This window comes from Giraffa tippelskirchi, chromosome 9 (genome assembly GCF_054371585.1).
Source record: "Giraffa tippelskirchi isolate mGirTip1 chromosome 9, T2T-mGirTip1v1.2.pri, whole genome shotgun sequence".
Classification (NCBI taxonomy): Eukaryota; Metazoa; Chordata; class Mammalia; order Artiodactyla; family Giraffidae; genus Giraffa; species Giraffa tippelskirchi.
Genome location: NC_137283.1, coordinates 2,859,511 through 2,882,633, shown reverse-complemented (window position 1 = coordinate 2,882,633; position 23,123 = coordinate 2,859,511). Strand labels below are relative to the sequence as shown.

Genomic DNA, 23,123 nt, shown 5'->3' with positions numbered 1-23,123 from the left:
AGAGCTGTGCTGGCTGGGGGTATGTCCCTCGGGCGTGGAAGAGTGGGACACCGCCTGGTGTTCTACCGCCCACCCAGCCTGGGGGAGCCTCCTGGGGCGCCAAGCCCGAGCCTCCGTACTCGGAAGCCTGATGCACTCTGGAGGCCCCTCAGCTGGGCTGAGCCCAGGCCTTACCTCCCACCACCATCCAGGGTCTTTTCTGGAGGCATGGGTCCTGAACCAAGACCCCAACCCCCACCTAAACCCCGCCTCCACCTAAACTCTGCAACCACCGAAGCCCTTACCCACCTAAGGCCCATGTTCCGCTAAAGCCAAGCTTTTTTCCTGCCTTTCTTTGTTGCTCTTATTGTTTTGTTTTGTTTTTTTACTCTTGGCCAGTGGAGTTCAGTTTTACCCTCAGTTTTACAACCTGTAGCCGTTTTATATATATTCTTAATTTTTCTACTGTTTGTTAGTTTTCTAAATCTATTTTTTATTCTTTGTTATTGTTCTGCTCCCTTTTATTTTTATTTAGTATAATATATATACATATAAACATATACACATATATACATATAAACATATATATATATATATATATACACACACACATTCCTTGTTTTCCTCTCTTTGATATTAGAGTCTGGTTTTACCCTCCAGGGGTTGTTTCATATATACTCTTATTTTTTCTGATATATCTGTTAGTTTTCTAAATCCATTTTATTTTTCATTCTTTGTTATTGTTCTGCTCCTTTTTATTTTTTATTGTTTTTTTCTTCTCTGCTACTGAAGTTTGGTTTTACCCTCCAGAGCCTGTTTCATATAGATTTATATCTTTTCTAACGTATCTGTTAGTATTGTAAATTTATTTTGTATTTTATTCTTTGTTATTGATCTGCTCCTTTATTTTTTACTTTTTTATTTTCTTTTTTCATTTTTTGCTGCACCCTGCAACTTGCAGGATCCCAGCTCACAGGCCAGGAAACAGGCCTGAACTCCTGTGGTGGGAGCACTGATTCCAAACTGCTAGATTAACACAGAATATCAGGCCCCAGGGAATATTATCAGGATGCGGTATCCCAGAGGTCCACATCTCAACACCAAGGCCTCGCTCCACCCAAGTGCCCACAAATTCCACTGCTGGAAACCTCAGGCCAACTAGTAAGAAAGGAACATAGACCCACCCATCAAAAAAAAAAAAGAAAAAAACATCAGATGACAAAAACTATGACTAGCACTAAAAATGAAATTGATCAAAAATCTTCCAACAAACAAAAGACCACCGCCAGAAGGCTTCACAGGTGAATACTATCCTGTTCAAATTCTTCCCAAAAATTGCAGAGGGAAGCACACTCCCAAACTCATTTTATGAGGCCACCATCACCCTGGTACCAAAACCAGACAAGGAGGCCACAAAAAAAGAAAACTTCAGGCCAATATCACTGATGAATATAGATGTAAAAATCCTCAACAAAATACTAGAAAACAGAATCTAACAACACATTAAAAAGATCATACACCATGATCAAATGGGGTTTATCCAAGGGATGGAAGGATTCTTCAATATATGCAAATCAGTGTGATATATCATGTTAACAAATTGAAAGATAAAAGGCTCTGATAAAAGATAAAAACCACATGATAATCTCAATAGATTTAGAAAAATCTTTCAACAAAATTCAATACCCATTTATGATAAAAAAAAAAAAAAACCTCTCCAGAAAATGAACAGAGAAGGAACCTATCTCAACATAATGAGGGCCACATACAACAAACCCACAGCAAACATTATTTCCAGTGGTGAAAAACTGAAAGCATTTCCTCTAAGATCAGGAACAAGATAAGAGGGCCCACTCGTACCACTGTTATTCAACATAGTTTTGGAAGTCCTAGTCATGGCAATCAGAGAAGAAAAACAAATAAAAGGAATCTAGATTGGAAAAGAAGTAAAACTTTCACTGTCTACAGATGACAAGATACTGTATGTACACAGAAAACCCTAAAGATGTCACCAGAAAATTACCAGAGCTAATCAATGAATTTAGTAAAGTCTCAGGATACAAAATTAATACACAGAAATTGTTTGCATTCCTATACACTAATAATGCAAAATCAGAAAGAGAAATTAAGGAAACAATCCCATTCGTTATTGCAACAAACAGAATAAAATACCCAGGAATATTCCAACTGATGAAGGAATAATCTCCAGAATACACAAGTAGTTCAATATCAGAAAAGTAAACAAACCAATCAAAAAATGAGCAGAAGACCTAAACTGACATTTCTCCAAAGAAGACACACAGATGGCTAAAAGACACATGAAAAGATGCTCTACATCACTCATTATGAGAGAAATGCAAATCAAAACTATGAGGTATCACCTCACATTGGTCAGAATGGTAATCATCAAAAAATCTACAAACAATAAATGCTGGAGAGGATGTGGAGAAAAGAGAACCTTTTTGCACTGTTGGTGGGAATGTAAATTGATACAGCCATTATGGAGAACAGTATGGAAATTCCTTAGAAAACTAGGAATGAAGCTACCATATGACCTTTGAAATTAAAAGACCCTTGCTCCTTGGAAGAAAAGCCATGACAAACCTAGACAGGGTATTAAAAGCAGAGACATCACTTTGCTAACAAAGGTCCGTACAAAGATACATTTCTTTCAGTAGTCATGTATCAGTGTGACAGTTGGACCGTAAAAATAGTCTGAACATCAAAGAATTAATGCTTTTGAATTGTGGTGCTAGAGAAGACTCATGAGAATCCCTTGGACTGCAAGGAGATCAAACCAGTCAATCCTAAAAGAAATCAACCCTGAATATTCACTGGAAGGACTGATGCTGAAGCTGAACCTCTAATAATACTTTGGCCAACTGATGTGAAGACCTTGATGCTAGGAAAGATGGAGGGCAGGAGGAGAAGGGAGCAACAGAAGATGAGATGGTTGGATGGCGTCACCGACTCAGTGGACATGAGTTTGAGCAAGCTCTGGGACATAGTGAAGGACAAGGAAGCCTGGTGTGGTGTGGTCCATGAGGTCTCAAAGAGTCAGACACGACTTAGTGCCTGAACAACAACAACAACAACAATAATATGACCCAGTAATCCCACTACTGGGCACATACCCGGAGAAAACAATAATTCAAAAAGGCACTTGTACCCCAATGTTCATTGCAGCACTACAAACAATAGCCAGGACATGGAAGCAATCTAGATGTCCATCAACAGATGAATGGATAAAGAAACTGTGGTACATATATACAGTGGAATATTACTCAGCCATAAAAAGGAATGAATTTGAGTCAGTTGAACTGCGTGGATGAACCTAGAGCCTGTTACACAGTGTGAAATAAGTCAGCAAGAGAAAAACAATTGTCATATATTAATACATATATATGAAATCTAGAGAAATGGTACTGATTAACCTATTTGCAGGGCAGGAATAGAGACAGAGATGTAGAGAACAGACTTGTGGACACAGTGGCAGAAGTCACCCCAGATAGGTAAGGATAACATGAGAGAGTAGCTTTGAAATATATACATTACCACACGTAAACACACAGCCAGTGAGAAGTTGTTATATAACACAGGGAGCTCAGCCTGGTGCTCTATTAAGACCTAGAAAGGTGGAGTGGGAAGGAGGCTCAGGAGGGAGGCTCAAAAGGGAGGGGATATGTGTATACTTAGAGCTTCCCTGGTGCCTCAGCCGGTAAAGAATTCTCCTGCAATGCAGCAGACCTGTGTTCGATCCCTGGGTCAGGAAGATGTCCTAGAGAAAGGAATGGCTACCCACTCCAGTATTCTTGCCTGAAGAATACCATGAAGAGAGGAGCCCGACAGGCTACAACCCATGTAGTTGCAAAGAGTCAGAAACGACCGAGTGACTAAGTGTACACACACACAGCTGATTCACGTTGTTGTTGGAAGAAACCAACATAACACTAGTGGTAAAGCAATTACCCTTCAGTTCACATTAAAATTTAAAAAAGAAAAGAAAACGCATAGAAATTTATCAATATGGGAATATAATCACAATGAGCATGTAAAACTAAAAGGATAAGAGTAAATAAATGTTTGTCAACTAAAAGCGAATTTTGCAGTAAAAAATTATTTTCACAAAACATAGAAAACTAGAGGAGTAGGTTATTATATTTATACCTACAACTGGCTGCTACATGTAAATTGCCCTTTTTCCTATGTTCAGCTGGTGCTTGAAATAACCCCTTCTTCTGGAGTATGTTTCCTTCCTGATGAACGTACAACACGACCCACCACCATAGATGATTCTTCAGCTAGGAGAAATACCCACCTCTTTTGCAAATTCATAGTCATCTTAGGTCACAGAACTTTTTTCCTTGTCTTACAGCTTCTTCTATATATATCTAAGCACTCTGCAAGGCTAGGATGTGCCTTGAGGCAGGGACCATTTTTCAAATGCAGCAGGTGCTCAATTTTTTTATACTTAATAAATATATTTTTTCAGTGGTCATGTATGGATGTGAGAGTTGGACGGTGAAGACAGCTGAGCACCGCAGAATTGATGCTTTTGAACTGTGGTGTTGGAGAAGACTCTTGAGAGTCCCTTGGACTGCAAGGAGATCCAACCAGTCCATCCTAAAAGAGATCAATCCTGGGTGTTCATTGGAAGGTCTGATGTTGAAGCTGAAGCTCCAATTCTTTGGCCACCTCATGCAAAGAGTTGACTCATTGGAAAAGACCCTGATGCTGGGTAGGATTGGGGGCAGGAGGAGAAGGGGACGACAGAGGATGAGATGGTTGGATGGCATCACTGACTCGGTGGACATGGGTTTGGGTAAACTCCGGGAGTTGGTTATGGACAGGGAGGCCTGGCGTGCTGCTATTCATGGGGTCTCAAAGAGTCGGACATGACTGAGTGACTGAACTGAACTGAACTGAATAAATATATATGGATTTTATTCAAAATATTATATGGACCTTAAATATACATTGTGCCTAAACAAATTAATATAATTAACTGAAACACACAGAATATTTACATGGCATAAGTCACTATACTAGACAATGTAAAATATAAAACACTACATGTTGTCACTCAGATCTTCAGTTTCTTTACTGATAAAGCAGGAGTAATATACTGGTATACTGTGATTTAAATAATATAATCTACATAAAATAAAGTTCTTAAAACAATGTCTGGTAGATTTTAGATAACAACGTTCTCTTCCATTTTAGCTAATTGATGTGTGTGCATGTGTGTGTGTGTGTGTGTGTGTGTGTGTGTGTGTGTGTGTGTTAGAGAGAGAGTAAGGGAGAGATCTTAACCCTTGTAATACTAGGAAAAATAGTTTACCGATGATATATTTCACTATTGTCTCATCTTTTCAAGTGATTTCATCATTCTTCCATTTAAATAATTATTTGTCTTTCAAACAGTTGGGAATAATTGATGAGCAATGATAAAATAGCAAAATATTTCAAGAGACGGAAAAATAAGATGGTTGAAATTCCACAATGCATTTCAGATTTAAGGGCCCAGTGAGACCTGGTAGCAGTTACAATATAGAATATGCTTTGTTGTATCAAAAAAATTTCCCTGTTCTTTTGAAGACCTCTGCCAATAATAAAAATCACAACGAAATGCTAATCTGTACAAATAGCTAAAACTGCACAGAAAGACTAAAATTGGATCCAAAGGACCTTGATCATATATTGAGAGTTAATGATAATAGAATAGAAATTTATGTTTCTTCTCAAAATGTAAGTCATTCTTAAGTAAAACATCCAGTAAGGAGATGAATTGGGAACAGAAACATCCAAACTGTTATTCAAGAACATTTTACATGCAAAAGTTGCAGAACTGTCTCCCAGAGCAATAGAACCACTATAATTCAAATGTCAAAGGGAAATGCTGATGTAATACTTTAAAACATAACAATCACTAGTGATTTCTCTGTTAATAACAGTAAGTCTGTGTTCAACTTGAGCAGCTTTAACTATTTTCTAAGAGCTGAATTCTCCCTAGTGAGAAAGGTTTAATTTCCTCCCTTCAGAAATCTCTGCATGTAAGAACCCTGACATAGAGAGTGAAAAGCAGTTAACAGGAAATGTAGATTTGGATAATTAAAAGGACCTTTACTTCTCTTCTGAACTATATCCACATCATATTTTTAAAGTATAAAAGAGGAGCTTCAGGTAGAAAATAAAAATGTTCCAAATGAGTAGAGGTGGTTATGCCTCATGAATCATAACAGATGTTAAAATTTTTATTTACAACCATATGAGAGGGAAGTACAAATATTAATATAAATCAGTGGCTTCTCTTCTTTAAATAATTTTTCTAAAGCTTGTCCATTCATGATCTCAGAAAAACTGTTAGTATGTGTTTCTTTAAACATGACAGCTGGGAGCATTTTCTAAAAAACAAAAAGGATAGTCCAGTTCCCTGTCTGGAAAGAGAAGTTACCACTCCATCCTAACAACAGGTAAAAAGCTCAACGGACAGAAAATCAATAACTCTTCCTTGATCCCTCAGGAAGTGAGTTCACAAGGCAAACAACTGCCCCCAAATTTGGAGAGACAAATTGCCTACTGGCAAATACAAAGAACCACAATTTACAGGAGGAGAAACCTCTGCAGGAACCAGTGCCAAGGGAGGGAAATAAAGACTGAAATTTGTTGATGAGGCTCAGTGTGAACAAGCCTGAGAGCCCCCAGTCTTGGGGGAGGGAGAGACACTTCGGTGAATTTACCTCTGGGGTCTCCATCAGGGTTCTCACAGTGATGACTGGGGAAAATTTTCCTATGCTTCATGCAGTGGGAGGAAAACAGTAACCATTCTGAAATATGCCAGAGCACTGAATTCTTCTAACAAGGCTGTCCTCAGGAGAAGCTATTTTACTGGAACTAACCTGCTGGGGTTTCTCCAGAGCCTAAACAATCTGGGGGAAGGGAAATATGCAAATTCTGCTATAGCCTTCCATGTAAGGGAAGGGAATACCCAACTCCACCCTCCTTGAGGCATCATGAACCACCCAAGCAGTAAAAAAAGAAGAAGCACTCACGAAACTCAAAGCCCAGGACTGAGACCTAATCAAGGGACTACAAAATGCCTCCCCCCCGCCCCACCTTACCACTGCACTTGGAAAGGCCTCTTTACCACAGTTCTTTTTACTTAGTACATCATGTTCACCTTTCCACAAAAAATTGCAAGGCTTACTAAAGGTAAATCAGTTTGAGGTAACACAGCAAGCGCTGGAACAGACCCAAACAGGGCAGAGGTTTGGAATTATCAGGTTATGAATTTGAGGCAACTACAATAAATGTACCAAGGGCTCTAATGTTAAAAGTAGACAACGTGCAAGAACAGGTGGAAATTCTAAGAAATAATAAAAAATTCAACACTAGAGATCAAACTACTGTAACAGAAGTGAAGAATGCCTGTGATGGACTTGTCAGTAAACTGGACACAGCTGAGGAAACACTCTGACCTTGAGGAAACATCAGTAGAAACTTCTAAACTGATACAGCAACGAGAAAAAAAGACTGGAAAAAACCACTGCACAGATTACCCGAGATCTATGGGACAACTGCAAAAACGTAACATGTGTGTAATGGGAATACCAGAAGGAAAAGAGAGAGAGAAAAGGACAGAAGAAATATTTGAATTAACAATGACTGATAACTTCCCCAAATTAATGTCAGACGCCAAACCACAGCCCCAGGAAGCTCAGAGAACTCCAAGCAGGATGTTGTCGCTGTTTAGTTGCTAAGTCTTGTCTGACTCTTGTGACCCCCATGGACTGTAGCCCGACAGGTTCATTTGTTCGTAGGATTTTCCCAGGCAAGAATACTGGAAGTGGGTTGCCATTTCCTTCTCCAGGGGATCTTCCCAACCCAGGGACTGAACCCACATCTTCTGCATTGGCAGGCAGATTCTTTACCACTGAGCCATCAAAACTACACTTAGCCATGTCCTATTTGAACTGCAGAAAATGAAAAAATAAAGAAAAATTCTTGAAAGAAGCTAGAGGGGGTAATTCTTCTCTCTGTTCCTTACCTATAAAGGAGGGACTATAAGAATTTCATTGCATTCCTCTCAGAAGCTATGCAAGCAAGAGGGGAACAGAATGAAATATTTAAAGTGATGAGAGAAAAAAACCCAATGAAATTAGAATTATATGCTAGAAAATTATTCTTCAAAAGAAAAGGAATATACAAATTGTGCAACAAAGGAAAACAAGGAAATTTGAAGCCAGAAGTCCTGCCTTACAAGAATTGGTAAAAGAGAGAAAATGATGTAAATCAGAAACTTTGATCTATATAAGGAAGAGCATCAGAAAATGACCGAGCAAAAGTGAAACCATCTTTCTCATTCTTAATGTATGTAAACAGAAAATAGTTTGTCCAAAATGATAGTGACAATATATTTAATTATATGTTATACATATCTGTGTGTGTGTGTGTATAAAATGACAACAGTGATATAAAGGACAGAGAAAGAATTAGAAAACTTTGTTATATAAAGTATATGCATTAGTCATGACATTACAAAGTGTTATTTGAAAGTGGACTTGGATAACCTATAAATGACTACTACAAACTGTAGGAAAACCACTGAAAAATTAAGAAGGAAATATAATTGATACAGTAAGAAAGGAGAGAAAACAGAATTACATGAAGTGCTCAGTTACCACTACAACAAAGCAGAACAGACTATCGACACGTCACCCAACAACAGCAGATGCACATTTCAGACCATAGGCACGTCACCCAACAACAGCAGATACACATTTCAGACCATAGACACGTCACCCAACAACAGCAGATACACATTTCAGACCATAGACACGTCACCCAACAACAGCAGATACACATTTCAGACCATAGACACGTCACCCAACAACAGCAGATACACATTTCAGACCATAGACACGTCACCCAACAACAGCAGATACACATTTCAGACCATAGACACATCACCCAACAACAGCAGATACACATTTCAGACCATAGACACGTCATCCAACAACAGCAGATACACATTTTTCTCAAGCTCACTTAGAACATTCAACATGACAGACTACATTTTGGGCCATAAAATATAACTGAAAAAAATTTTAAAGAGATATCATAGAATAGCTTGCCCTCAGACCACAGTGGAATAAAAGTAGAAATAAAAAACAGAAGGATAACTAGAAGATTCAAAAATACATGGAGCTTTAACAACACATTTCCAAATAACATACAGGTCAAAAAAACTCTCAAAAGAAATTTTAAAAATTTTGAATGAAATGAAAAAAATACAGATTTTCAAAATTAGTGAGATAAAGTGAAAGCAGTGTTTAGAGGGGAATTTACAGTACTGAATGCATATATTATGAAAGAACAAGATCTCAAATTAATATGCCAAGTTTCCACCTTAGGGAGCTAGAAAAAGGAGAGCAAGTTAAATCTAAAGTAAACACAAGGACTTCCCTGGAGATCCAGAGGTTAAGAATCCATCTGCCATATAGATGTAAAGAACAGACTTTAGGACTCTGGGTGAAGGCGAGGGTGGGATAATTTGAGAGAATGGCATTAAAACATGTATGTTACCATATGTGAACACATGAAACGACACTCAAAGCTGGTGCGCTGGGACTACCCACAGGGATGGGATGGGGAGGGAGGCTGGAGGGGGGTTCGGGATGGGGACACATGCACACCTGTGGCTGAGTCAGTCAATGTATGGCAAAAACCACCACAATATTGTAAAGCGATTTAGCCTCCAATAAAAATAAATAAATAAATTTTAGAAAAAGAACCCATCTGCCAGTCTGCCAATGCAGAGAATATGGGTTTGATCCCCCATCTGGGAAGATTCAACATGCTGCAGAACAACTAAGCCCTTGTGCCACTACCAAAGCCTGTGTGCCCAGAGCCCACGCTTGGCAACAAGAGAAGCCACCGCAGTGAGAAGCCACGGCACCACAACGAAGACCTAGTACAGCCAAAAACAAAATAAATTAATTAAAAAAAAAAAACAAGAAAAGAAATAAAAATTAAAGGAGAAACCAATGAAATTGGAAAGAGGAAATCAACAGAGAAAATCAATAAGCCTCTAGCAAGCCTGACTAAGGAAAAAAAGAGAAAACACAAATTACTAATATAAAAAATGAAAGAGGGCATCACTACAGATCCCCTGGATTTTAAAGGGATAATAAATAAATGGTATGAATAACTCCATGTCCACAAGTTTGATAACCTAGATGAAAAGGACCAATCCTTTGAAAAACAAAACCTGCCAAAAGTCACATAGGAGAAACAGACAATCTGAACAGGCCTATATCTATTTAAAATTTTATCAATATAATAAACTTCCAAAACAGAAAACATCAAGTCCAAATGTATTCACTGGTGAATTCTACCAAACACTTAAGGAAGAAATTATACATATTTCCTATAAACTCTTTCGGAACATAAGCAAAGAGAATACTTCCTGACTCATTCAATGAAACCAGTATTACCTGAAATACCAAAACCAAATAAAGACATTACATGAAAACTACAGAGTCATCAATATTTCTAATGAATACAGATGTAAATATCCTCCACAAAATATTAGCAAAGCAAATCTACCACTGCATAAAAAAGCATTACACACCACAATCAAGTGGGATTTATTCCAGACATACAAGGCTGGTTCAACGTTCAAATATCAATTAATGTAATTGATGAAATGGCAGCCAGTATTCTTGCCTGGAAAATCCCATGGATGGAGAGGCCTGGCAGGCTACAGTGCACAGGGTCACAAAGAGTCAGACGCGACTTAGTGACTAACACTTTGACATGATATCAATAGGCTAAAGAAGAAAAGTCACAGATCCTATCAAGATAAGCAGACTCAGCCCTAGACAAAATTCAACACCCATTCATGATAAAAACTAAAAAACAAAAACTAGCAGCAAAATGGGAGTAAATGGACACTTCCTCAACTTGAGAAGAATCTACAAAACAGCTACAGCTAACATCATCCTTAATGGTGAGAAATGCAAAGCTTTCCCACTGAGAACAGGTTTCCCACTGAGACCATTCTTTTCAAAAATGTAGTAGAACTCCTAGCCAATGCAATAGGAAAATAAAGATACAAATTGAAAAGAAAGAAAGAAAACTATCTTTGTTTGCAGATGACATTATCATCTAAGTAGAAAATCCAAAAGAATCAAGAGATATACTCCTGGAACAAATAAGTGATTAGAGCAAAGTTGCAGGATACAAGGTTAGTATTAACATGAAAGTCAATAGCTTTCCTATTTACCAGCAAATGGAATTTGAAACTGAAAACACATTATCATTTATGTAGACACTTCCTGAAATGAAATACTTAGCTGTAAATCTAACAAACTATGGATGAGATCTATACCAGGGAAGCTATAAAACTCTAGTGAAAGAAATCAAAGAACATGGATAGGAAAACTCAATATTGTTAGGATTTCAGTTTTTCCAAATTTGATCTACAGATTCAATGCAATCTCAATCAAAATATCAAGTTATTTTGAGGATATCAAGCTGATTCTAAAGTTTATATGGAGAAACAAAGGCCCAGAACAGCCAACACAATACTGAAGAAGGGCAAGGTTGGAGAACTGATCCCACCTGACTTCAAGACTTACTAAAAAGCTATAACAATCAAGATGGTATAATATTGGGAAAAGAATAAAAACAGATTGATGGAACAGAATAGAGTCCAGAAATATGCCCAACAAATATAGTCAACTGATCTTTGACAAAGAAGCAAAGACAATACAGTGGAGAAAAGCTAACATTTTCATCAAATGATGTTGGAATCACTAATCATCTACATGGCTCAGGCACACACACACACACACACAAAGAATCTAGACACAGATCTTATACTTTTCACAAAAATTAACTCAAAACAGACCACCCATTTAAATGTAAAATACAAAACTGTAAAATTCCTAGAGAGTAACACAGGAGAAAATCTAGATGATTTTGGGTATGCTGATAACTTTTTAGATATAGTACCATAGGCAAGATGTATGAAGAAAATCGTTAATAGGCTAGACTTCATTAAAGTTAAAAACTTACATTCTACGAAGAATACTCTCAAGAGAATGAGAAGACAATCCACAGAGTGAGAGAAAATATTTACAGAATACATATCTGACAAAGGGCCCTTATTCAAAACACACAAAGAATCTTAAAACTCAATAATGAAAAAAGGAACAACTGGATTGTAAAATGAGGAATAAACAGACAACTCAAGAAGATTCAAAGATGGCAAATTAGTATATGAAAGGATGTTCATCATCATGTCATTCAAGAATCGCAACTAAAACAATGAGACACCACTACACACCTGTTAGAACAGCTCACACCAAGGATGTGGAACAACATGAATTCTCACTTATGGCTGGTGGGAATGCAAAATGACACAGTCACTATGGGAGACACTCTGACAGTTTCTTACAAAACTAAACATACTCTTACTATGTAATCCAGCAGTTCCACTCCCTAATATTTACTCAAATAAGCTGAAAACTTGTGCCCAAACAATTCTGCATGTAGATGTTTACAGCAGCTTTTTTCATAGTCGTTAAAACCTGGAAGCAGCCAGGATGTTTTCAGTGGGTGCATGGATAAATAAACTGTGGCACACACAAACAATGGAATATAATTGGGAGTAGAGAAATCCTCACAGCTGCTGGAACGAAATAAATGGTTTGCCTCTAAGCAACTAACCTTTTAAGTAACTGACCTTCTGTAAAATATTTGAATAATGGTTAATTATCTCTCAAACCTACTTTGAATACAGTAAGAAGCTGTATACATCCTAGAATCCACTCTAGAAGCTAAACAGGCACAGGACTAAATTCTCTTTTGGAGACAGTGAAGAGGGAGTATGAAGCGAGTGAGCCTATGATGGCAAAGACTGAACTCCTAGAAGTCTGTTCACGCCCGTCAATTTGGGATACTTCAGGCACAAAATGAGAGTCCTTAGGCACATGGCTGTCTATAATCTGGCTGAATTATACAAATTCTGCATGCAAAACCATCAGACTTTCATTAAGAAAATGGTTTGTTGCTGCAAAATCAATCAGAAATAACCCCGTTCCAGGTCTCCGGACAAGTAAGAATGCCAAAGGACACAGACATAAACACCCTGCCACACACAACAACAACAATGGCAAAATAACTTACTGAGACCCGGTTACTGCTAGTGTGGAATGGCTGCAATATAACTTTCAAAAGTAAAAGACTATATATTACTACAAAATATTAATATTTAAAAAAACTAAATATTTCAAAGTTTATTATGGTTACACAGAGAAATGTATAGGCCATGCAAAGCATTAAATTGTATTTGTGACAATAAAGTGAGTTCAACCTTTATTGCTAATAAACAGAGACATTATATTTTCAGCTCAAGGAATAAAATCACATTTGTGGTAATGAAAGTCTTTTGACCACAGGAGTTTGCTTATCATTCTTTTCAAATCTATTTATATGCTTTCAAATCTAAACTTAGGTGGCTAGGTTAATATTTAAACTTTTTCTCAAATAAAATGTTTTTATATATGTTTTAAACTTTTCTACAGGAGAAAAAACATCATTCTAACTTTAAAATTCAGTAAGCACAAAAGACCAGATCCTCCCTTAGAAAAATTTGCTTTAGAACTTAAGGTGGAGAAAATCAGAAGGTGCCTTGTAAGATAAAAAAAAAAAAAAATCCTTATGATAAATAAGCAGAAAAAATTTTAATATATTTATTTATTGAAAAATCATTTCCATGCAACTATTAAATTCTTTTTAGAGTCAAAAATGTATTATAGCTGCTACAAGCCCTATGAATTCATTTAAAAAGCTACCCATAAACCACAATATTTATGATTCAAGAGAACTTTGAGGATGCTTTGAAATATTATACTTTCTTTACCTAATTAAAAAAGTTAAAGATTACTTTTTATCTCTGCCTTGATCTTTTTAAAAAATAAAATATTTTGAAAAATACTTTGTTCTAAGACAATATAGCATATCCAAATAAAAGTTTAACTCAAGAAATATATTTTAAAGCCATAGCTTCTAATTTTGAAATAAATGCTTTGAAATACACAAGAGAATCTATGTAGAAAGGTTAAGAATATAGATGACAGAAGCACTAATTAAAACACCTACATTTAAATAGAGTGCTTGCTAAATAGACACTACTCCAAAAGGACATAGAGAGAGCCAAACAACACATGAAAAGATGCTCAACATAACTAATTATTAGAGCAATGCAAATCAAAACTACCATGAATTATCACCTCACACTGGTAAGAATGGCCATCATCAGAAAGTCTACAAATAATAAATGTTGGAGAGGGTGTGGAGAAAAGGGAATCCTCTTATACTTTCGGTGGGAATGTGAATTGGTGCAGCCACTATCGAAAACAGGATGAAGGCTCCTTAAAATACTAAAAATAGAGCTACCGTACAATCCAGCAATCGTATTCCTGGACACATATCCAGAGAAAACCATAATCTGAAAAGAAGCATGCACCTCAGTGTTCTTTGCAGCACTGTTTGCATGAGCCAAGACATGGAAACAACCTAAATGTCCATCAACAGAGGAACAGATAAAGAAGATAAAGAAGAGACGAAAGAATACTACTCAGCCATAAAAAGGAATGAAATAGTGACATTTGCAGAGACATGGATGGGCCTAGAGACTATAGTACAGAGTGAAGTAAGTCAGAAAGAGGAAAACAAATCTTATATTGATACAACATCGCTGTATGTGGAATCTAGAAAAATGGTAGAGATGATCTTATTTGCAAAGTAGAAATAGAAACTATAGACGTAGAAAACAAATTTATAGTTACTGAGGGGAGATGCTGGGGGTGGGATGAATTGGCAGATTGGGACTGACATGTATACACTATCGATACTGTGCATAAAATAGAGAACTCATGAGGACCCAGCACAGGGAAGCCTTCTCAGGCCCCTGTGGCGACTTAAACGGGAAGGAAATCTAAAAAAGAGGGGATATATGTATACATACAGCTCATCCACTTTGCTACACAGCAGAAAATAATACAACATTGTAAAGCAGCTATATGCCAACAGAAATTAATTTTAAAAAATGGAGTGCATGTTTAGTCATGGAAAATAGTTTCAGAGCAGAGGGCAAAAAATAAATACTATTAATCCTGTAAGAATAAATTTTCATTGGACAAAGATATACTATTTTCCTATGAAACAGAGAGAGAGATTTTTAAATGTGCAAACATGTTTTGGAAAATAAATCCTTATTTTGTGGTGGTAAAGAATAAACAACGCACGCACCCTGTTTTGATAGACAGCATCTTTCCAGTCTTCGCTCATGAGAACATCCATAGAGGAGGTATGCTTCTTGTAGGGCGCTGTTATACCACTTACTTTTCTTACATTTTTCTGGCTAAAGAAAGAAAGAAAAATAGTAGATTCATCTTTAAGTGTATAATTTTAACATCCACTTGGTTCAGCTGTTGAGCTTGAACTAAAACTAAGCACTATACAATACACTAGACTTTGATTATTATTTTTTGGTATATTTTAAAATATAGCAAAGTTGGAGAAATTTTACATGTTAATAGCCAAAAGGGTCAGATTCTCAGTTCACTAAGATATTTTAATATGATTTATCTCAGACTTAGTTACAGATAGTTAAGACCACCAGTGTAACAAAGTAGTGAATATTAACACATTTTATAAGAATACTTTTGATTCCTCTTTAAGTAACAAGGCAATGGGGTAATGAAATGATAAAAACTGAAAGGCATAGTTTCTCACTGTAGTAAAACTAATTCCATTCACATCCAGTTTTGGTCTTATAGCAGATAGCTGGCATATTCATACAATTTTTTGAAACTTTCTGTGCCCAATTTCTTCACCTGTAAAATGTGGCTAATGCAATCCCCATAAGTATTAAAGTAAACAATAAGTATTAAATTCATTAAGTATTAAAGGAAATAATAGGTGAGAGAGTTTTCTGGCATAATAAGTGATCAATACATGTTATTCTACTTGAATACAGTTCTTTTTCTAAATATATATTCAGTTTTTAAAAAATATAACTTGAGAGACTTCCCTGGTGGTCCAGTGGTTAAGACCCCATGCTGCCAAAGCATGGGGGATGGGTTTGATCATGGTTTGGGAACTAAGATCCCACATGCCATGTAGCATAGCCAAGATATTAAAAAAAAAAAATAACAGCTGGAAAATTTAATTTGAAAAGAAAAATGAAATAAAAGAATCTTTAGGTTAAAAATGACTGTAAAAATTATATGGCCTAGTAATTTTGCCAGTGTTATTTTAGAGCTTGTCCCTAAAAGGTTTTTATGATGCTTACAAAATTTACAATTTATAAAATGCCTGCCATCATTTTCTTTTTGCAAACTTCAGCACCAAAAAGAACACAGGTGTTAAATTGCATGTGGTCCTGGACACTATTTGGCATAAAAGTAGTGAAAAAATACAATCAAACAGAAATCTATTTTTGTAAATCAAACAATAGATTTTTGTACACAGAATACCTAAATTTCATTTATTAAGTTGTATCATAGGAAAAAAGAAAAGAGAGACAGATACAATTCAAAAAACATTAGATAATTTAAACCAATTTAGGGATATCTAAACTATAATAATATTTTCAGATTTAAAACATTTTTGCCTCTCAAATGTTATAATGATGTTAAGTTAAACATTTACAGGACTTCCCTCCTGGTGCCTCCCTGATAGCTCAGTTGGTAAAGAATCTGCCTGCAATGCCAGAGACCCTGGTTCAATTCCTGGGTCTGGAAGATCTGCTGGAGAAGGGATAGGCTACCCACTCCAGTATTCTCGCCTGGAAAATTCCGTGGACTGTACAGTCCATGAGGTTACAAAGAGTCGGACACGACAGCGACTTTCACTTTCATGGTCACTTTCTGGGGGTGCGGTGGATAAGAATCCACCTGCCAATGTAGGGGACACGGGTTCAATCCCTGGTTTGGGAGGATTCCACTTGCCACAGAGCAACTAACCCCACACAGGGCAACTACCGAGCCTGTGTGCCGCAACCACTGAAGCCTGCGCCTAGAGCCTGTGCGCCGCAGAAAGAGAAGCCACCATGGCAGAAACGCCCACAACTCCACGAAGAGTAGCCTTTGCTCACCACGACTATAGAAAGCCTTCGCAAAGCAAGGAAAACCCAGAGCGGCCAAAAATAAATTCACTAATCTTTTAAAAGATTTAAAAATAATTTATAGATAATGAAAAATCACCTATAAGCTGCTACATGTGTGTGCGCTCAGTTGTGACCAAGTCTTTGAGACCCCGTGCACTGTAGCCCGCCAGGCTCCTCTGTCCACGGGACTCTCCAGGCAAGAATACTAGCCTGGGTTGCCATGCCATCCTCCAGGGGATCTTCCTGACCCAAGGACTGAACCCCCCATCTCCTGCAGGAGGATTCTTTACCACTGAGCCACCTGGGAAGCTGTTACAGCACTGAACAACTAAAGTTAAGCAAATTTCTTAAGGAAAACCGATGCAAAATATGACAAAATTAAACCCTGGTGAGTTTGGGGAATGAAAAAGCAATTTTTAAACCTGTGTCTGAGACTCTTTAAGAATTTATCAGTAAGTATGTGCCACCTAGTGGTAATATTACAATTAAACATCTTCTAAAGAACTCAAACTCTTGCTGTACAAATAATTTTGAATTTCAGAATATAGCTCAGCTATGCAGTGTATTTTCAATCAGTTTGTTCTTTGATTGAAGAAGTGATTCTAAAAGCGTAGAATGTGCCTCCCTGTCCACCCTGCTACTGTTTCTCCCAAAGGCACCCAAAATTACCACTTTCTTTCAGTCCTCCAGAGACACTGTATCCACCTACAAGCATTTACGTCACCTAAATATCTATTTCTACAGAATGCTATGAATAGCTATGTACTTTGAGTTTTTCTATTTGTATCTTGCAGATTTCTTTATTTATAGATTTATTCAATGTATTTCCGACCCTCAGGATCTGTCACTGAAGAAAACAGATGAAGCTTACAATCGGGCTCCAGTTTAAGAGGCGGCACGTATTCTGCAATAAACAAAAGGGGAGCCGATACAGTGGTTCAGGGTAACTCTCACTGAAAAAGTAACATTTAACCAAGATCTGAAGGAGGTCGAGCAGCTACCTGAGATATCCTGAGAAAGAGCACTGCGGGTGGAGAAAAAATGCTCTAAGACAGGAGAATACAAGTTTACTCAAGAGGCGTCAAGGAAGGGAAGCTGGTTATGAGTGGATGAGAAAGAAAATGAGTAACTGGGAATGATGTCCAAAGAAGTCACAGGGACCAGGTCATGGAGGTCCTTGCAGGCCATTGCAGGGACTCTGCAATGAGTTCCTGGCTTTTACTGAGTGAAATGGGAGTCACTGCACAGTTCTGAGCAGAAAAATAAAATCTGATTTGATTGAATGCTTTAAAACCATCAATCATCCTGCTTGCTTTAATGAGAACAGACCACAAAAGCAAGTGTAGAGTGGATGACTGGCTACTACAATCATCCAGGCAAGACATGATGGTGGTACAGTCCAGGTCATAGCAGCCACTGGGGTGAAAAGTGATAGGATTCCAGGTATAATCTGAAGGTAGACCAAAAATAATTAACTTCTTAACCACCTGGAAATTGGTTATGAGAGAGAGAGAGGATGACTCTAAGGCTCTGGGACCAAGTAAGCAGAGGATGGAATTTGCTATCCACTGAGACAGGGGAGCTGTCAAAGAAGTGAGATGGGGGTGGTGTGGAGATCGAGAGCTCACACATTTTGAATACACATTACAATCCCTGAGTGAAGATACTGAGGAGCACTCTCATAAGGGAATTCAGGAGAGAGAACTGAACTGCAGATAAAATGGAGGAAACATACACATACACGATATTTAAAGCCAAGAAGTTAGAATAGATAACCAAGGGAGTGAGGAAATAGATGCATGTATATCCACATAGGTAGTATACATGTACCATTATTTATTTTACAAACGCCCTTGTGAGGGACGTTCAGGTTTTTTCCAACATTTTGCAACATGAAACAATGCTGCAATAAAAAGTTTTGTCCATGTGTCTCCTTACCCTTGTTAAAGTGTACTGAAGCTTACACTCCCAAGACATTGAACTTAATGTAAGTATATTTTAAATTCTGGAGCCATTGTGAAATCACTCTTGAATGCTGCTGCTGCTGCTAAGTCACTTCAGTCGTGTCCGACTCTGTGCGACCCCACAGACGGCAGCCCACCAGGCTCCCCCGTCCCTGAGATTCTCCAGGCAAGAACACTGGAGTGGGTTGCCATTTCCTTCTCCAGTGCATGAAAGGGAAAAGTGAAAGTGAAGTCGCTCAGTCGTATCTGACTCTTCGCGACCCCAGGGACTGCAGCCTACCAGGCTCCTCCATCCATGGGATTCTCCAGGCAAGAGCACTGGAGTGGGGGGCATTGCCCTCTCTGCACTCTTGAATGAGGTGATCACAATTTACAATGCCATGAACAGTATATGCTTTGTCACACTCTGGAGAACACTCTTGTTACCAAACGCAGATCTCTGCCAATATTTTTAAGGAAAAAATGGTATTTCCTTTCTATTAGAATTTTCATTTCTAAAATTCTTTGAGTAATTTTTCACATTTTTCCAGTTTTATTGAGATATAATTGACAAATGACTGTATAAATTTAAGGAGTACTACGCAATGATTTGAGATATATATATATGGAAACGATTACCACGTAGGGTTTGTTAACATATATCATCAACTCACATAATAGCCTTTATCTCTGTGTATGGTGAGAACATTTAAGATCTGCTCTCTTAGCAACTGTCGAGGATATAACACAGCCATGTTATAACAACTATAGTCACCATGCTATACATTAGATTCCCAGAACTTATTCACCAATTTTTCCTATTTTTCTTTTTAAAAATTTTAATTGAAGGATAATTACTTGATAATATTATGATGGTTTTTGCCACACATCAACATGAATCACCGGTAAGTATACAGGTGTCCCCTCTCTCTTGAACCCCCCTCCCATCTCCCTGCCCATCTGACCCCTTGAGGTTGTCACAGGGCAGGGGCTTTGGGTTCCCTGCATCATACATTAAACCTCCCACTGGCTATTTCGCATATGGTAATGTGAAGAAAGCTGAGAGCCACAGAATTGATGCTTTTGAACTGTGGTGTTGGAGAAGACTCTTGAGAGTCCCTTGGACTGCAAGGAGATCCAATCAATCCATCCTAAAGGAGATCAGTCCTGAGTGTTCATTGGAAGGACTGATGCTGAAGCTGAAACTCCAATACTTTGGCCACCTCATGCAAAGAGTTGACTCATTGGAAAAGACCCTAATGCTGGGTAGGATTGGGGGCAGGAGGAGAAGGGGACGACAGAGGATGAGATGGTTGGATGGCATCACTGACTCGATGGACATGGGTTTGGGTAGACTCTGGGAGTTGATGATGGACAGAGAGGCCTGGCACGCTGCAATTCATGGGGTCGCAAAGAGTTGGACACGACTGAGTGACTGAACTGAACTGAATGTATATGTCTCAATGCTATTTTCTCAAATTGCCCCACCCTTTTCTTCCCTCACTGTGTCCAAAATTCTGTTCTTTATGTCTGTGTCTCCTTTGCTGCCCCACAAGTAGGATCATCAGTACTGTCTTTCTAGATTCCATAGAGAGGCGTTAAAATTTGATATTTGTCTTTCTCTGACTTACTTCATTCTGTATAATAGGCTAAAAGCCAATTATATTTTCTTTTCCATGGAATAACTGTTCAAATCCTTTGTTAATATTTATATTGGTTGCCTTCTCATTGATTTGTAAAAGCTTTTTATGTGTTAAAGAAGTAGCCCTTTGCTATATGTACTACAAACATCTTCTCCTATTTTTAGTTTATGTGTTAGTATAATTGCATTTTCTTTTTTGTTCATTTAAACTTTTCATCCTTCTAGAACTAATTTAAATGTAAGGTGTGAAATATAGCCTCTACTTCATTTTTTCCCAAGTAGTTAGCCATCTGTACATATATAATTTATTAAACAATAACAACCTTTAAAAAACTACTTGAATACACCTTACCATTAAGTATTTTCAAGTACTTTTGAACTTTGTTGTTTTATTAGTCTATCAAATAACTGTTAAAATCAAGCTGCTTTAACTACTAGAGAGTTATTATAATTCTATATTTTATAGGCCCAACTCCTTCTTCCATATCTGGGCTTACCCTAGATTCTTTATGGCTCAGCGGTAAAGAATCTGCCTGTGAGGCAGGAGACTCAGGAGACACAGATCCGATCCCTCTCCCACGTTTTATTTTCCTACAAATTTTAGAAATTGACCCTTGAACGGCACAGGTTTGAACTTTGCAATTGCATTTTTATGTGGAGTTTTCACTCAATAGGTACTGCTGCGCTGCCCAGTCCATGGTTGGTTGAATCTGTGGGTGCAGAACTGGTGAGCTGTGATGATCAGGGGCATGCTAAGTCACTTCAGTCAATGATCACTGTGAAGTTACAGGTAGATTTTCAACTGCGGAGGGTTGATGCCCCTGACCCTCGAGTTTTTCATGGATCAACAGTAGGGGTTTTTAAAGTTCTTTTTAATGGATAAAGAGGATGTAGTACCTATATATAATGGAATACTACTCAGCTATTAAAGAGAATGCCATGGACAGCAGCATGGACGGACCCAGAGATGATTATACTAAGTGAAGTTAAGTCCGATACAGACACATATATGATACTACTTACATGCAGAATCTAAAAAAGTGATATGAACTTATTCACAAAAGAGGAACAGACTCAAAGACTTTGAGAATGAATTTATGGTTCCTGGGTGGGAGAAAGGGGAGGGACAGATTGGGAGTTTGAGATTGACATGTACACACTGCTGTATTTAAAGTAGACAATCAACAAAGACCTAATGCATAGCACAGGGAACTCTGCTCAGTACTCTGTAATAACCTAAATGGGAAAAGAATTTGAGAAAGAATAGATACATGTACAACTAAATCACTCTGCTGTTACACCGAAACTCACTACTGTCCCAGGCGGTCTTGTTGCAAGTAACTTCTGACTCTCTGAGCAAGACGTGCGCTGTCACTATATACTAACGTGAAGTAGCACATTCAAAGCAAAGAATATCTATGTGTCTGTCCACCCAGTAAGGCCAGTGAAGAGAAATCTGCAGCCAGGCAGAAATTCATATCTTCTGTTGTTTTGTATTTAATTGCTTCTCCCCATAAAAATTAATCAAGCTATTGGCTTGGCCAAAAAGTTCATTTGGGTTTTTCCATACTCTTTTTCCATACTCTCTCTTATGGAAAAACCTTAATGAATTTTCTGGCCAACTCAATAATCACTTGGAGTTGTAGCAGGATAAATCTCACTTCTCAAACTTGAATGTGTGCACAATGTCTCATGACCTTATTTTTGCTAAATAAAATAGAATGTGCCAGTCCTTGTCCAACAAGGATAAGAAATTTGATCTTGCTCATTTTGGGTCCACCCCTTACTTTCTCTAGGTTCCTGCAAATTGGAAGGGAAAGATGGTGCCTCAAGAGTGAGGAGAGATCATTACTCCTCAACCTATAAGGCTTCCATGAATAACATCTCTACTCAAATCCCTCGAAGTCAGGCAATCACAACTTCTTCATCAGGCCTGGCCCAAAGGGTCCTTTCTGAGGCTGGAAACCTTCAACCTCCCAGCACCCCCCTGTGCCCTTCTTTTGTGAGGTACTCTATTCCCCAGGGCAATGGTGGACCCTTGTCATCTTCCAGGTCTGAAAGAATTTTCTCTGCCTGCATGCTCTTGCCTGCCCCGTGCCCAGACTCAGGGAGCTCAGGTCAAGAAGACAGGTCAGCTCTGCTTTTGATCCCAACAGAAAACATCCCTGAGAGATGAGAATAAAAGAAATATGACCACTTTTTGGAATAAGTTAAAGGGAAAAATACAATCAGAACAAGAATTACTATCAACCAACCACTGGTAGCTGGTTGGCTGCGGTGAAGGGTCTCCTGGTGCAGGGACCTGCAGGAGGTCTTTCCTCTCCGGCCTGGCTGGGTGCCCTGCTCCTTCACTCTGCCTGCCTACTCCTCTCCCTTA

At 38.0% G+C, this 23,123-nt stretch overlaps 1 protein-coding gene across 7 annotated transcripts in view; it reads right to left on the bottom strand.

The window, feature by feature from the left end:
- ZCWPW2 (zinc finger CW-type and PWWP domain containing 2) overlaps positions 1-23,123 on the bottom strand; it is a 134,037-nt gene that overhangs the window by 35,713 nt on the left and 75,201 nt on the right. For 6 of the 7 annotated variants that reach the window (XM_081526961.1, XM_081526962.1, XM_081526959.1 and 3 more), the window contains one exon: positions 15,301-15,412. The exons of the other annotated variant lie outside the window; for it this stretch is intronic. In XM_081526961.1, the coding sequence (XP_081383087.1) occupies positions 15,301-15,412 (112 nt within the window). The remainder of the gene's footprint in view (positions 1-15,300; positions 15,413-23,123) is intronic. 7 annotated transcript variants of the gene reach the window in all.